This window comes from Rhinolophus sinicus, linkage group LG03, assembly GCF_036562045.2.
Source record: "Rhinolophus sinicus isolate RSC01 linkage group LG03, ASM3656204v1, whole genome shotgun sequence".
Taxonomy (NCBI): Eukaryota; Metazoa; Chordata; class Mammalia; order Chiroptera; family Rhinolophidae; genus Rhinolophus; species Rhinolophus sinicus.
This window is the reverse complement of record NC_133753.1, coordinates 94,208,993-94,222,974: the sequence shown is the minus strand read 5'-3', so window position 1 is coordinate 94,222,974 and position 13,982 is coordinate 94,208,993. Positions and strand designations below refer to the sequence as shown.

General features: G+C 56.4%; 1 protein-coding gene across 8 annotated transcripts in view; it reads left to right on the top strand.

Annotated features, from left to right (window-relative positions):
* TLE3 (TLE family member 3, transcriptional corepressor) overlaps positions 1-12,444 on the top strand; it is a 48,065-nt gene extending 35,621 nt beyond the window's left edge. For 2 of the 8 annotated variants that reach the window (XM_019735971.2, XM_019735975.2), the window contains exons 9-20: positions 1,320-1,439; positions 2,211-2,261; positions 2,845-2,997; positions 3,433-3,565; positions 4,110-4,294; positions 5,103-5,179; positions 5,983-6,232; positions 6,594-6,841; positions 7,318-7,465; positions 8,285-8,435; positions 9,257-9,333; positions 10,388-12,444. In XM_019735971.2, the coding sequence (XP_019591530.2) occupies positions 1,320-1,439; positions 2,211-2,261; positions 2,845-2,997; positions 3,433-3,565; positions 4,110-4,294; positions 5,103-5,179; positions 5,983-6,232; positions 6,594-6,841; positions 7,318-7,465; positions 8,285-8,435; positions 9,257-9,333; positions 10,388-10,495 (1,701 nt within the window). In that variant the 3' untranslated portion in view covers positions 10,496-12,444. Of the gene's footprint in view, positions 1-1,319; positions 1,440-2,210; positions 2,262-2,844; positions 2,998-3,432; positions 3,575-4,109; positions 4,310-5,102; positions 5,180-5,982; positions 6,233-6,593; positions 6,842-7,317; positions 7,466-8,284; positions 8,436-9,256; positions 9,334-10,387 lie in introns of all 8 variants that reach the window. The other 6 variants (XM_019735969.2, XM_019735973.2, XM_019735970.2 and 3 more) reach the window with 3 other exon arrangements.
* Positions 12,445-13,982: the final 1,538 nt, after the last annotated feature.

The window sequence follows — 13,982 nt, the reverse complement described above, 5'->3', positions numbered from 1 at the left end:
CACCTGCCTTTTGGTGCTCTTTTAAACAGACGTCCTTCTGCCTCTCCATGTGGCCTCGTCATGCACCTCTGCGTTCATGGGGATGTTGATGTCCTGTCCCTTCCCTCCGGTTGGACTGGAAGCTCCTGGAGGGCAGGGCTATGCCTGTTCCTCCTCCACCCTGGCACCCCCCCTCCCCCCCCCAGGCCCAATGCAGGGCTGGCGCTCAGAACAGGGGTCGGTGGTGAGGGAGTGAGGGAAGGTTAGGGTTTGTCTCAGGAGTGAATCCCAGCAGCCCCCTGAGAGCCTTTGGTTCTGACTTCATTCTCCAGGCACAGAGGTTTGCTGGGCAGGTGCTTCTCCTGGCCCCTGGCCTGGGGCTGAGAGCCACCGACACCACCTGGAGCCCGCAGTTTCTCCTCGGTGGGTGGCTCTCTCCCCTTCAAGACAGCGAGCGTCCTCCCCAGGCCGCCTGCGAGGCCTCTGCTGCCTTGGTGGTTGGCCCATCTTCCCTCTCCCCAGGCCTGGAATTCCAAACTGCTCCTGTCCTTACTTGCTTTATAGATGAAGGAAGAACTCATTAGGCGCTTCCAGGCCTGAGTAACGGGTTTTCTTCACGTTGCCTCCTGCTGGGCACACTCCTCGACCTCCTTCCCATCATGACAGGAACAGGGAGGCTTGTCCCTGCCCTTAGGCCTTTTCCCGTCTTGCAGAGAGAAGGGCAATGCTATGATCACATTGTGTTTTCGGTCTCTTTATAATCCTCGTATTTCTCTAAAGTGGCCGCTGGCCATGCAGTGGAGTAGTCGGGCGTCACACAGAGTGCCAGGCTGCCACCTTCACGTGGAGGACCTGGGGGCAACCTGCCGTTCTCCTTTCCTTTCAGTCCCCCATTCCTGTTGGCGTCAGCCCATGAAGTATTGCACGTGGTACTAGTTTGTTGGCCCAGATCCATCTTTCAAGGCTCAGTGCAGATTCTGCTTATCCCTTCTTGGAGCAAATGTGTATGACAGGCACAAGACGGGGGCGAGGGAGACAGATGTGGCTCCTTCCCCCTCAACCCTCGTGGAGTGTACAGTCTCTCAGGCCAGAAGGCAGGCAGCTCGTGACAAGGTTAATTATTTAGTAGCAGCAGCTTTAGTACAGAAGAGAATCGGGGTGCCCTCAGAGCCTTTCCCAGGGCAACCTAGTCTAGGGAGTTGGGGAGGCTGTCCCGGGTGCAACGCTGGAGCCACGACCTGTAGGACACTCAGGACACCTCTGCCGACCTCCAGAGTCACCGCACTTAGCCATGACTACATGTGTGAAATGTTCACACTGTATCTCCTGCTTGATTCCAGAATAACTCAGTGTCGCCCTCGGAAAGCCTCCGGGCCAGTGAGAAGCACCGGGGCTCTGCAGACTACAACATGGAAGCCAAGAAGCGGAAGGCCGAGGAGAAGGACAGCCTGAGCCGATACGTACGTCTGAGGGCACGGCGGGCGCTGCTGGGGTTTGTGTTGGGCAGGCTGGGGTGTGGGACAACCCACAGGACCTGAGTTCTGAGTGCGTCAGAGACAAAGGTGGGGGCAGGAGAGAGGGCCCCACAAGCAGGGGCGTCTGGGGAGAGCTGAGGGCACCTCCCACGGACAGGCCAAACCCCCGAGCTGCTGACACGGCCCTCTCAGGATGCCCAGTCTGCTCTTGGGGACTGTCCCTGGTGCCCCACACTTTGACCCCACAGCGTGGCATGGTGTCTGCTCTGCAGGCTGTGCAGGGGTGAGAGCTGGGACAGGGCTGAGTGATGCTGGGCTGGCCCTGCTGTCTTGCACCGAGCCCCTTTCAGCTACTTGGCTGCTCTGTGGCTTTGAACACATTGCACAGCTGAAGACTCAGCTGCATTTCTGGGCGACGAGGCTAATCTTCCCTCCCACATAAAGTATGGAAATGGTGAAGTGAGATTATTTCACTTCCTTGTAAATGATGGCAGATATAAAACCCACTGGAAAGAGGTGTCTGGCTCCAGAGACAAGTTAAAGGGGCTTAGAACTACAGCAGGACAGGTGAGGTTGCCACGGGGCTAGGAAACAGCCGGGGGGGGGGCAACTTTGTGGGGGGGCAGCAAGGAGAGAGTGTGGGCCTCAGGGTCCGGCCCAGGGTTCAGATCCTGGCTCGTGGAAGCAGCACGGGGGTGGTTTGTGCTGTTTGGCGTGGGGAGGGTGTGGCCTCTTACAGGGTCCTCTCGGTTGCAGGACAGTGACGGTGACAAAAGTGACGATCTGGTGGTGGACGTTTCCAACGAGGTAAGGGCGGCCCCGCTGGCGAGCGGCTCTCGGTTTGAGGGTGTCCCCCCACTGCAGGGGTGCTGCTGTGTCTTGGCCACTGCCCTGACATTACTGAAAGCCTGAGTAGGGCAGTCAGGCTGGTTGGGAGAGCAGGGCAGGGCTTTGCCACATGGTGCCTTGGCATACGTGGGCACTGAGGGATTCCAGAGGGAGACTCCCGGAGATCGCAGGGTAGGGCCAGCTTTTGGTCCCTGCGGTCCTCCAGGTAAGCGATGTTCTGCCCCCCATCCCGGGGTCTGCAGGTGGGGCTTGTGAGCCCCCCGGGTCAGCCTCAGCAGGGAAGGAGAAGCTGGAGCCAGTCGACCCGAGGCCAAGAGGCCCAGTTAATCTTGGGCCAAACGCCCCAGCCCCACCCTGGCCTGTCTCCCCATCTGGGGGATGAAGGGATCAGACCAGATCATTAAGAGCTAGTCACCCCCACTTTGGGGTCCCCAGTTTCTTGCAGCCAAGCTCCTTTCCCACTTCCTTTCCATCCCAGAGCCGGAAAGACTCTAGGCTGGTTGTTGCTTTGAGTACATCTCTGCATCACTTGTGTTTTTAGGACCCTGCGACACCCCGGGTCAGCCCGGCACATTCCCCTCCTGAAAATGGGCTGGACAAGGCCCGTGGCCTGAAAAAGGATGCCCCCACCAGCCCCGCCTCGGTGGCCTCCTCCAGCAGCACACCTTCCTCCAAGACCAAAGACCTTGGTCATGTATGTGGGGTCTGCCCTTGGCACTGCAGAGGCTGGGAGAGGGCTGGGACGGGTGGGGATAGAAGGAGAAGGTTCTGGAAAAGGGACTGGCGCTGCAGTGCTGCTAACGAGGGCAGAGGGGTGGTGTAGGAAGAACATGGACTGGCGTTTGGCCCAGGTTCAAGTGCCGGCTTTACCGCTTGCTGGCTGGGTGCTAACTAGCTAATATTCTAAGCCTTGGTTGCTGCACCTCTAAAATGGGAACAGTCACGTAGTCCCTGCCAAACAAGGTCAGGCAAGAATTGAGGGGCTGTTGGGCAGAAGATTCAAAACGGGTCGGGGCTGGCCCCAAGGCATCGTGGCACTAGGCGTTCTGGCCGGCTCCCAGGGCCCAGCTCTTCTTGGGTGAATGAAATCTTCATGGCTTCTCTTGGTCTCTGCATCTTCCCTTTTCAGAATGACAAATCCTCCACCCCTGGGCTCAAGTCCAACACGCCAACCCCGAGGAACGATGCCCCGACTCCAGGCACCAGCACGACCCCGGGGCTCCGGTCCATGCCGGGCAAACCTCCGGGCATGGACCCGATAGGTATAATGGGTAGGCACAACGGGGCCGGGCCGCCGGGGGCGGGTGTGCCTGGGGCGGGGCTGGGCTGGGCTGGGCTGCTCAGAGACCAGGGAGCGCGTCAGAGCTGGGGCTCACGCAGGGCCTGCCTTCCAGGGACTCCATGGTCAGGTTTGAGGAGGAGATATTTGCCTGGTGTTTCAGCACTGATGTCAGGGCTTACTGGGGGCACTGCTGGGCTAGGCGTGTGGAAGGAAATTCAGACGGGTCAGGACACCCCTGATTTGTTCCTCCCTCTATCATTAGTTCTGAGGCTCTGAATCACCCTTTCTTTGGGCTATGTGACCTGATCTATAAAAATAGGTGGGTGCTTCTCTCAGTTCGAACCTTCTTGGAAGAGGAAGACGGGGATCCCAGTTAGGTGTGTTCAATCTGGGAGGACTGCCTGGAGCCAGGCAGCTTGAGAATGGAGGAAGGATTGCTGCTGGGAAGGGAGCTGACCTGGTGGCCTGGGCTCTGTCCTGCGAGGAGGGTGGGGCCCCTCCCACTGATGCCCGCCTCCTTGCAGCCTCCGCCCTGCGCACGCCCATCTCCATCACCAGCTCCTACGCGGCGCCCTTTGCCATGATGAGCCACCACGAGATGAACGGCTCCCTCACCAGCCCCAGCGCCTACGCCGGCCTCCACAACATCCCGCCCCAAATGAGTGCAGCTGCTGCTGCTGCTGCTGCCGCCTATGGCCGATCGCCAATGGTGAGCTTTGGAGCTGTACGTAGACTTTTTGGCTCCTTTTGTGGGGGGGACTGGCAAGGAGTGGGGAGCTGGTGAGGGTTGTGGACACTTCCAGCACACCACCTGGGGCCTCAGAGTCATGACCAGGCAGCTGCCTTTGGGGTACAGTGTTCATTAGAAGCAAGAAAACCACACAATTGGGGATCAGGAGACCTGGGTCCCAGGCTGCCCACCTATTAGTCGCCATATGACTTCACGTACTGTGGGCTCCCTGGCTGCCCCTTTCCACCAGGACGTCGGGCTGGTCCCTGACTGGGGCCTCCGTGGGGATGGGATCCCCAGATGAGTCAGGTGCCTTCTTGGAGCAGGGCTTTGGCAGGTGGGGCTACTATTATTGATGAGTGGTCCGGCTTAGGTTGTTAGAGAGAGGAGTCCTTTTTCAGGCGCCAGTTTCCCTTTACCTCCTATACCTGGGTTGATCTCCTCTCCACATGACCGGCCCACGGGGACACTGCAGAGAGATTGCAGTGGGGTCGGGCCAGCTCTGCCTTGTGGAACAGGGAGAATGGAGGTGGAGGGTAAAGGATACTGGTTCAGAGGTGGGAGGTCTGGGCTGTCACCCCATCCCTGCCACCGTCCTGGGCAAGGCACTCGGCACTCAGGGGCCTGTGTTTCCTCTGAAACAGTAGGCTCGGCTCTGCCTGGCTGTCTCCCAGGTTCTGCAGAAGCAGTGCTATGCGGGCTGGACCCAGGAAGAGGAGGCGGCAGCCAGGGTGGGGGGCTAGATGGTGTATCTCTCACTAAGGGCTGGCCTTGTCTTGTCTTACAGGTTGGTTTTGACCCTCACCCCCCTATGCGGGCCACAGGCCTGCCCTCAAGCCTTGCCTCCATTCCTGGTGGAAAACCGTAAGCTCTGGCTGTACTTACTGCATGCTTCTTGGGCTGGGCAGGGGAGAGCACCCAATCCACCCCCCAACCCCCGGCCCCTGCCCTATGGACCTTCTCTTGAGAAGGTGTCGGCCCTTTAGAGGTTCTTCTAGGCTAGGCTGCAACCCCAGGAAACGGCCGCCTGGCCACATACCTGGGCAGCCCCCGGCTCCCTGTAAAAGGGGGACTGAGTGGAGTTTGAGGGTCTGATCACTGGGCTCTGAGGGTGAAGGGACGCTAGACGTTGGGGCATCCTAACCAAGTAACACGGCTGGCCTGGGGACTCCTTTGGATTCCACCTGCTTGAAATGCCCCCAGCTGGCACCCATAGTAGCCTGGAGCGGCAGGAAGACCACGCTGGCTTACCCCCCATTTCTGCTGTGTACTCTGCGATTCATTTGGGGGTGCAGGTGGAATCCTCCCACCCCAGTGTGCTCCCAGTGGCTCCAAAAGGACAGGATGGCTTTCTGCTGGGTCCTTCCCAGGGCTGGGGTGTTACAGATGTTACAGATGGTGGGAGAGAGTGTCCCAAGGCCCAGGTGGGACTAGTGACCTGGTTTGGAGCCAGGATATATAAGGAGAAGTCAAGGCTGGAATATTAAGCAGCCCCACCCTGGTGGAGCCTGGCCAAGGAGGTGGGGGTGACTGGGTTCCCTAAGATTTGGGGGGGGCGGCTGGAGGCAGGGAGGCCCGTCGGGGGGGAGGTGCCGGTGGAACTGGGCAGAACATGTGGGAACTGGGAGGACGGGGGACATCAGAAGTGATGGTTCTTACCCTTTCAGAGCGTATTCTTTCCACGTGAGCGCTGATGGGCAGATGCAACCCGTGCCCTTCCCCCACGACGCCCTGGCAGGCCCCGGCATCCCACGGCACGCCCGGCAGATCAACACACTCAGCCATGGGGAGGTGGTGTGTGCTGTGACCATCAGCAACCCCACGCGGCACGTCTACACAGGTGGCAAGGGCTGTGTGAAGATCTGGGACATCAGCCAGCCAGGCAGCAAGAGCCCCATCTCCCAGCTGGACTGCCTGGTGAGGATCCCGGGCTACGGGCACCTCCTAGCTGGCGTGGGAGAGGTGGGTGGCCTGCGCCAGAGCGGGAGCCCTGTAGGCCTGGCCTGGCTCAGCCCCGCATTGGCTGGGTGACTCTGGGTCAGCTGACTCACCTCTCTGAGCCCCCGTTTTCCTGCATAAGTGGAGATGATACTGACCTCCTGGGGTTTGTGGAGAAATGCATGACAGATTGAAGGGTTGTGAACCAGCAGGGGGGACGGCCTGGCAGCTGCCAGGAACCAGCGCAGGGTGTGAGCAGGGGTGTCGAGGGTCACTGGCTGGGACTCCTGGTCCCTGGGGAGGGCGGGCCGCACTCAGCTCTCACCCTTCCTTCCTCCAGAACAGGGACAACTACATCCGCTCCTGCAAGCTGCTGCCCGACGGGCGCACACTCATTGTAGGCGGTGAGGCCAGCACGCTGACCATCTGGGACCTGGCCTCGCCCACGCCCCGCATCAAGGCCGAGCTGACGTCCTCAGCCCCTGCCTGCTACGCCCTCGCCATCAGCCCCGACGCCAAAGTCTGCTTTTCCTGCTGCAGCGACGGCAACATTGCCGTGTGGGACCTGCACAACCAGACACTCGTCAGGTGAGGCCGTGGGAGGGATCTCGAACCTGTCACCTAACCCTGTGTCTCAGTGTCCCCTATGAGGGGCGGGCACAATGCCGCACATTCCTTGGAGTGAGACGCAGTGCAGTGGCAGCAGGGCTGGCCCAGACTTGGCTCTCAGTACCCCTTGGCCGGCTTTGTCTGTCACGGTACCATTTGACGGTATATGGCCTCCGCCCCTAGTCCTGCAGGGTAAGGAGAGGGACTAAGAATGCACAGCGAGGACGCAAAGTGTCCACCTAGGGAGGTCCCTTGTTATGCATCCGTCCCTGGACAAGACCCTTGAGTGGAGTGGAGAGAGGCCAGGCCTGGCTCTGCTGCAGGCTTACTGAGGGACCATGGGCGCATGGTGCACACGCTTCTGGGCCTCAGTTTCCTCATCTGGTCAGAGGCTGCCGGCTTGGCAGTCAGTGGTTCCCCTGAGCTCACCCTTCCTCCCTGCTTGGCCTTCATAGGCAGTTCCAGGGCCACACGGATGGGGCCAGCTGCATAGACATCTCCCACGATGGCACCAAGCTGTGGACGGGGGGCCTGGACAACACCGTGCGCTCCTGGGACCTGCGGGAGGGCCGGCAGCTGCAGCAGCACGACTTCACCTCCCAGGTGAGCCTCGGAGACTCTTCCCTTCTCCCAGTGAGCGTGTTTCCTTCCCTCCTGGGTGTGCCCAGTCTGGGGACAAAGGAGCTCTCACCAGGTGGTCATTGCTAATGGACCTGGGACCAACCTGAGGCATCTGGGAAGGCTTCCTGGAGGAAGCGGCAATGAAATAGACTCTACAAGGCCTTGGATTTGGACATACTGCTCAGATTTGATTCCTAGCTCCTCTCCTCTCAAGCACTTTGGCCTCAGTTTTCTCATCCTGGGATGGGAATGATAGTAGCTACCTCCTAAGTCTGGTGTGAGCACCTGAAATGGTCCTTCTAAAAGCCTTAGCCATCAATTTGGCTCATAGGAAGCATTCTGTGAATGCTAGGTATTAGGATTTTTTGTTATTTTTATCACTCATTTTAATGTTTTAGTCTTATATATTTAATACTAGGTTGGTGTAAAAGTAATTGGCAGTTTTTGCAATTGTTATTAACTTTTTAAACCGCAATTACTTTTGTACCAACCTAATATTTTATTTACTCACGTTTTTTCTTAAGGAAAGGCAGAAGTCATAGAGACAGAGATTAACTTGGAAACTAAATCGTCCTCTGCCACCCCTGAGTTTGAATCCTGACTCTCCCACTTTATTTTCTGAGCCTCAAGCTCTTCACCTATAAAATGGGGATGAAAAAGTGACATCCCTTACCCCTGGGCTCTTGGGCTGAGGGAGAAGGGGCTTGGCTTTGCAAGTGGCAGGTGGGGAGGTTAATAGGGAGGGATTGGTGGGTCCCTGGAGGGTAGAGGAGGCTGAGCTTGTCCCCCTCCCGCCCACAGATCTTCTCCCTGGGTTACTGCCCCACCGGGGAGTGGCTGGCTGTGGGCATGGAGAGCAGCAACGTGGAAGTACTGCACCACACCAAGCCAGACAAGTACCAGCTGCACCTGCACGAGAGCTGCGTGCTCTCCCTCAAGTTCGCCTATTGTGGTGAGCGCGGGGCGGCGGGAGCGGCAACCTGGGCTGCCCCTGTGTGCGGAGGAGGGGTCTAAAGCTTACAGCAGGAGCAGAGCCCTGACGGGCCTCCCGACCCCGACCGCTGTCCTCCTGTCCTCCAGAGGCAGGTACTGCCACAGGGTACCTATCTCTCCAGACAGCAGGCCAAAGTCCGTCTCTGCTGGCCTGGGGCAGACGAACAACACTGTTGTCCCCGCAGGCAGTTGCTCCAGGCACTTAAAACCACAGGCTTTAATAGCCGAGGGCCCTTGGGTTGGAATGTCTGCTCCTCTGCTGACTAGCCCGAGACACATCTTATCCTCTCTAACTGCAGTGGGTTTTCTCTGTGGCCTGGGCATAGCACGGTGCCCGCCACGTGGCTTTGGGACACATAGTGAATGCAGGCAGAGCTCTGGCCGAGTGAGAGTGCCTACTGACTGCTGTCCTCCGTGGTGGCTGCAGGCTCAGCACTTTGCCATGTCCGGTATTTCTGCCATCTTCCAGTAGAGACGAGCAGAGTCAGTCAACCTTAGTAGCTTTGAAAAGAACCTTTTGCAGAAATGTAATTGCTGCAATTCACTGCAAATCTTACCTGTTTTCTGTCCCAGCCCCGCCCACCCCTCCCCCTTGATTGCAGAGAAAGGCGGTCTCTGGGTGTCCGTGTGTCTGTTGTGTGTCTCACTGGCAAGCGGAGAGTAGGCTAAGTGCTGGTTAGCGTTCACACCATGTTTCCATGGCCGCCGGCCACCTGTGGGGCTGGTCTTGCTTTAGAGGGACAGGCCACAGTCTGACACTTCTTTGCATCCCACCTGCAGGCAAGTGGTTTGTGAGCACTGGGAAAGATAACCTTCTCAACGCCTGGAGGACCCCGTATGGAGCCAGCATATTTCAGGTACCAGCCACCATCCGCGGGCCCCTCGCCCAGTCAGGGCCTTGCCCTGGTAATGGGGTGGGACAAGCGGGAGGCAAAGCGGGACCTTCCAGCCCCAGCCCCTTCCAGCACCTACCTCATAGGGGTGGGTCTGAGGTGGGTTCTCCAGAAGCGAGGACTTAGGCACATCAGCGAGACACATACTCTACTGCTAATGGCATCTAACCCCTGAGGGCGAGGGCTTTTAGGCGAGGGCTCTTGTAGGATTTGTAGAGCAAAGAGGAGTAAAAACATGTGCTTGGCTCCAGCCTCTATGCTGAGTCCTTCACAGGAGCTGTGCTGGGCAGTGGAGCAAACAGGGCAGCTTTTCTCAGGGTAGTGTTACCTGATGTTCGAGTCCGTTCCTGTTTAATTTCAACACTGCATTGTAAGGAGAGAGGCAGGGGCGGAGAAAAGGGGCCCAGTAACAGATGAGAGAGGGAAGATGCTTTTAATGATTTTTGAAATCTGGGGCCCGACATACTACATACACCCTTTCACACACACACACACACACACACACACACACACACACACACACAGACACACGACACACACACACGGTGCCCTCCCTGCCATTGAGCCACACTCTGTTTCCGTGCCTGAAACATCCAGCACTGGGTATGTCACACGCGTAACTTTCCGAGTCTCTCCAGTGACACTATGGGCTTCAGAACTCGGTGCACTTTCCTTAGCTCTGGCCTGCTGACTGCTCCCAGCTCAGAGGTGCTTCTTCCTGTTTGTAAACCCAGCAGAGAAGCTCATGCCCAGGCATTCTGTTTTGATCCTGACAAGTTACGTTAAAGATCGCAGTGACCCCTGTCAGTGAGCTCCTCCTTGTGGGAAAGCAGGTAGAAGGGGCGTCTGTAACTCAAAGCGCTTCTCCGGCTGCATTTGAGGACCAGCTATGTGCGCTCCAGGGCAGGGAGGGGCGATTTAATTCAGAGCGTCGCAGAGCGTCGCAGTGGCGGGCAGGACCCAGAAAGTGATCCCTGCTTTTTTTCCTCCCTGCACCTTCCTGCCTCTCCTGCTCCAGTCTAAGGAATCCTCGTCTGTCTTGAGTTGTGACATTTCGGCGGATGACAAATATATTGTAACAGGCTCCGGTGACAAGAAGGCCACAGTTTATGAGGTCATCTACTAAACAAGGACTCTAACAGGGCTGTCAAACGCTGGGAGAGACAGACTGGGCTGTGACAGGGAGACGCCGGCGAGGGGTCCACGGATGGCGAGGCCGGGCGAGCAGCCCAGCGAGCGAGCGCTGTGGGGCTGCGCTGTGGCAGGGGAGGGCGCGCCCGGCACGTCCCGCCTCCAGGCACAGATGGATGTGTCTCACGGACTCCGACGGATTTCTCTTCTCCTCTCCTCCTTCACCATCCTGGCAGACGCTACAAATAGATTTATTTGGAGGTTCGTGGCTCCAGTTCCCCACAGACACCCTCCTGAATCTCTGTGTTTCCTTCCCCTTTCTTTTGACCTGTCCGCCTGCCCTGGGTCGGGGACACTGGAGTGGACCACACATCTGTGCTGGGGTGGGGCGGGGGGAATCTCATTTTCTCACTTGTGCAGCGCACAAGGTTTGTGAAAAATGTAAATAACGGACTCCTATCTCAGACTGGTCAGCGGGGGAGGAGGCCCCTTCCCACCGGAAACGCTAGCCGTGTGTTTCGCCTGCTGTATTTGTAACCCACACGTGGTGGTGGCTTTTTTTTTTTCTTTTTTTTAACAGAAGTTCTCATCTGGGAAGGGGAAGCAGGGAGGGGAAGCAAAATGGAGAAGGGGAGAAATGGGGAGAGAAATCCTGGGGTAGAGGAAGGGAGCTGCAGCCGGTAACCAGACTGAGCATCAGGTCCCCCTGGAATGAGCGAGCCTCCGCTGTACTGGGGAGTTCCCAGGCGGGTCAAGGTCCACACCACACAGCCTGGCGGACAGTGCTTGGGTCGGGCCAGCCTGGGCTGAGGGCCATAGACACGCTCAGGTTTTTTGTGGCCGCCTGCACTCCATCTGCCTCTTGCCCTCTTGTCTCCCTCTCTCAGGGGTCTGACACTTGCTCACTCTCCCCTCCTGGACTCGGTCTCTCTTTGGTGCACATTCAGTCATCATGTTGAGAAATGGAGTTCAGAAGAACTCTCTTTCCGGCTCTTCTTAATCTGCAGACACAACCTAAAAAGGACAGAAAGTTAGACGAAAGCATAGCAATTCAGCTCAGGGAGCTACCAGAGAAAAATAGCAACTGATGTGGGTGCTTTTTTTTCTTTCTTTTTCTTTTTTTTTTTTAAATTGGAATAAAAAGAATTAGAAGTGATGTCCTTTTATAAAATGCCTTCTCCCTTTTTCTGCCTGTGACCCCTTCCTCTCTCCGCAGAGGGGAACATGTATTTAACCTGCAGGGTTGAGTCTGAAAGGGTTACCTCCCCCTCCCTACCCTGACAGGGCAGCGGGGGCTGAGGGGCCTGGGGGGGCAGGTGGGAGTGGGGGCACCTATGCTGGCACACTGTGGTGACTTCTTACAGCTTTCAGTCTCTCTTGAGCCCAAACAGGTTACAAGTGGAATATTGTCTCTGCAGGTACCACTTTTTGGTACCAAAATGTTCTGAGGTATTAGGGTTTCGGTTTTTTTCTTCTTCTTTTGGTCTTTTTTTTTCTTCTTTTAAGGAAAAGTTAAAGACCGTTGTGAGTCCTGGTGGTGGGCTCTCCATGGATGTAGCATATGGAAGATAATTTTTATACTGCATTTGTATGGCTTATTTTATAATGTGTTCCTCTGTCTGGTGAGAAAGAAGGAGGGGCTCCAGTGAAAACGTCCCATCTTCAGCGATCCTGCTCCTGGGCCAGCAGCCCCCCCGACATGACACGGAGGCGGCAAAGGCTAGCCAGGCACCCCGTACCGTTCTGAGGTTGAGGGAGAGGCTGGCTAGACTTTCTGTCTGTCTGTCTGTCTCTGTCTCTCTCTCATCTGCCACTCTTGTTAAAAGGCTGTAGCCACAAGGGAGGGCAAGGCTAGAAGAAAGTTGATTCCTGAAGAAAAAAGAAAATGAAAAGTCATTGTAATGAGCTGTTTTTATATTTTTAAAAGTTACTATTTAAAGGTTGGCTTGATTGTTGTGTTTTAATTGCCTTCTCCTGGTTTGTCACACCTCCCCAAAAACAGAGCTGGGGCCACTGTTAACCCTCACCTCCTGGATCCTGGGCGATGATTTCCTTTGTCTGCCATCATCTGCCATCGCAAACATGAGCTCTTCTCATTTCAAAGCACTTCCCACACTGCCCCTCCTCCCACCCCCAGTCTGTGCTGGACAGTGAAGGGGAGTGTTTTTACAGGGCACACATCCAATGTGGCCGCCTCAGTCTAAGCCCCAGGGAGTGGTGGGGTGGAGCTGGGAGTTCCTTAGGCCAGAAGGGCAAGACAGAGTTCCCTGAGGGGAGGGCTGCAGGTTAACTCCAAAGTCTTGTACAGCTGTCAATGCAGAACTTTTTTGGGGGGAAAAGAAATGTGAACAAGTGAAATGGCAAAGTGTGAACATCTGGACCCTGAAAACCTGTATCATTTTTTAAGCATAACCAATTTAAATGTTGGGGGATGGGCTCAATACCTAGGACACAAAGGTGTGTTCAAGGCCTCAGGAGGAGGAGTTTGCACAAGGGGCAGGACCCGGTGTGCAGGTCAGTGTCCCAGGGAGTTAGGGCAGGGCTGGGGCCCTTCCCAGCCTCTTGGATTTCATGCCCCCATCAGAGAAGTCTCTCCTGGAATTAGGGACAGACGTGGTTTCCAAATCCTTATTTTGTCAAAGTCAAATCAGCACAAACAATTGCCTGCTATCATTTCATAAAAGAAAAGGAATTTCACATTTTTTAAAAAAAGGAGTGACAATAAAGCACAGCAAATCTAAACCTGGAAAAGACAGCTGGACTGCACACGCGGGTCATTTAGTTGGAGAGGGGATGTCCTCTCAGGCTTATGGAAGAGATGCTTCAGGCAGCTGGGAGGGCTGCTGACGTGGGGTTGCCGTTTATCTTTACAGCTCTGGTGGTTGCTTGACTTCGTAGTAAAATGGCACCGGTTGGGCCACACTTTTCCATTTGTTCAGGTCCACACATTGCCACACAGGCCTAGAGGGCCAGATGGCAGGCTCTGACTAGAAAATTCTATGTGCCCAGGACTTACCCGGGGTTTGCCCATGGGTGCCAAGATGGTTGGAAATGAAGCTTGGAGAGACCTCCGTGGGGGAAAGAGGAAAACTTGTCCTACTGGCAGTGGAGGCCAGCACTATTCCCATCTCTGAGAAGGGGAAGCAGTCTCTGAAAGTCCGTTTCCTGGGCATCGTCAAAGATGGGGAGATGACCGAGACTCAGTCCTCGCCATGGAAGCTCAGTCAAGGATAGGAAGAGACAACACAGACCCTTCATTTGACCTGTGCAAGTTGTGTTGGGGACACATGCTTTCGCTTCAGCTGCCAGTGCCTGGACTCTTGCGTGTTCTCACCACCACGTCCTCATAGGAGCTCACCGTGACCTCACACTGCGTGCTTCGTCCCCGCCCACCGCTCCCCTCCCATGCTTTCCACTCCGTTGTTAGAGATCAGAATCTCAGCCCCCACTCAGTCCTGCAGAAGCGAATCTGCATTTCAGTG